Source organism: Rosa rugosa, chromosome 3 (genome assembly GCF_958449725.1).
Source record: "Rosa rugosa chromosome 3, drRosRugo1.1, whole genome shotgun sequence".
Lineage (NCBI taxonomy): Eukaryota > Viridiplantae > Streptophyta > Magnoliopsida > Rosales > Rosaceae > Rosa > Rosa rugosa.
The window spans coordinates 35,906,188-35,908,254 of record NC_084822.1 but is presented as its reverse complement, the minus strand read 5'-3'; the positions used below and the strand labels follow the sequence as shown (position 1 = coordinate 35,908,254).

The window sequence follows — 2,067 nt, the reverse complement described above, 5'->3', positions numbered from 1 at the left end:
AAAAAAACAATAACACACTTTTTTTTTTAACATAAAAATATTCTGAAAATAAAGGTGTAAACCCACCCCACACTTTGAATCTAAATTGTCCTCAACGTAGGCAAAAAATTATGGTATATAGACCCTAAATATGGGGGGCTATGAAAATAAGATAAGGGTAAAATAAACAAACAAAAGAAAGACACAAGTACAATTCAACCTAAGCAAGTGAAGGGATAGAAATGTCAAACTCTCGTTGATGGCTCCTCCACAACTTCGGTTGAAATGGGTTGCCTCCCATGCAACGCTTAATATTTATAGTCCTTTAGCCTGGACTCTTCTCCTTGTTCACACGTCTTGGGGTGCCTCCTTCATCATGGGCGGATGTAGACGTCTTTGGGCTTCTCTTGTGGGCTTGGCACCATCTTCTAACAGGATCCGGTGGACACACGTGGTTGGGCTTCTCTTGTTATCTGCTAGAGTCCAACTAATGGCAGTCTTGTGCTTCTTCAACACGTCCACCAACTTCCTTTCTTGCTCTACCTCCACAACGTCTTCTTCTTCATTATGGGCCACTTGGGCCTTCTTGTGGGCTCTGGGAAGGTCCAATAGCGCACGTTCACTCCTAGTGATGATAACTTGGGCTTGCTCATTCCTTGGGTTAGGCACCTCTACAACGTCTTCTTCTTCATTATAGGCCACTTAGGCCTTCTTGTGGGCTCTGGGAGGGTCCAATAGCACACGTTCACTCCTAGTGATGATGGCTTGGGCTTGCTCTTCCCTGTTTCAGCAATCCAGCCCATGAAATGGTTGTACCTCGGGCCTCCAACCATAGCTACAGTTGAAGGCATTGATCCGAGATATGCCTGGGACTTTTCTTTTCCGTGATTTACGGAAGCTTTCGGCTATTGTTATCTGTCACTGCTCCTCGAAATTTGTTTGGTTCCCCCACGCGCTCCCCACGCGCCAATAATCCTTGCTTTTCCGTGTTTAAGGGAAACTTTAATCTAACGCGTTCTTTGACTCTCCGAGACAGTCCTTCTCTCTCAGATCTTCAGTCCTTCTCTCTCAGATCTTCAGTTATTCTCTCTCAGATCTTCAATCCTTCTCTCTCAGATCTTCAGTCCTTCTCTCTCAATCCATCACCAATGGAACCACAAACCCAGCAACCAACCGAGGATGGAGGAAGAAACAAAGCAGTCGGGAGTAGTGCTAACATGCTTTGCAGGCGGAGCAGTACCAGGTGGACTCCCACTCCAGATCAGATAAGAATCCTCAATGAGCTTTTCTACAACAAGGGAGTTAGGTCCCCAACCGTAGAGCAGGTTCAGCGGATCTGTTTCCAGCTGAAAAGGTACGGAAAGATCAAGGACAAGAATGTCTTTTATTGGTTCCAGAACCACAAGGTTCTGGATAAACAGAAGAAGAAGTTCACTTCGAATGTTCATGTGCCCATGCAAAGATCAGGGTTTGTTGGTAATGGTACCAATTGGACACCTGAGGATAAGTATATTAACTTCGGATCTTCAGCATTTGTTTCTGCTTCTTCAGCTGGTGTTAGTGGATCCATTAAGGAGATTGAAACCCTTCCACTGTTCCCCATGCATGGTGAGGACATTTTTGGCAACATGAAGACTACTTCCGAGGGAGGTAGCGGCTATGGCTACTACTCCGGTGGCTCGGGCGGCTACAACGGTGGCTCTCGCATTTCCCTTGAGCTCAGCCTCAACTCCTCCGGATCTGTTGACTTGGATTAGTATAGTGTTTTTTTTTAGGGAAAAATGCACAGACAGTGTCTGGACACTCCGAGGACTGTCAAAATGATACCTGAACTTTCAAATGTATCAAAGTGATACCTGGACTTCTAATTTGTTGTCAACGTAGTACCTACGGGGACTTTCCTTCAGGGGTCCGTCAGTTCGAGTCACGTGTGACGCTCGTGACCCCCAAAAAGAGGGCTAAATGGACTTTTTACTCACATCAGTCCCAAAACTCGATGAAAACTTCGATTCCATCCAAACCAAGTACACTTACACACAGAAGTCGACCTAAATCATACCCGAACTCCCACTCCTCCCAAACCCAAAA

At 45.7% G+C, this 2,067-nt stretch overlaps 1 protein-coding gene across 1 annotated transcript; it reads left to right on the top strand.

The window, feature by feature from the left end:
- The first annotated feature begins 260 nt into the window (after positions 1-260).
- On the top strand, positions 261-1,736 carry LOC133737653 (protein WUSCHEL-like). The gene has a single exon (XM_062165169.1). The coding sequence runs from the start codon at positions 1,128-1,130 to the stop codon at positions 1,734-1,736; it is 609 nt and encodes a 202-aa protein (XP_062021153.1). The 5' UTR covers positions 261-1,127.
- Positions 1,737-2,067: the final 331 nt, after the last annotated feature.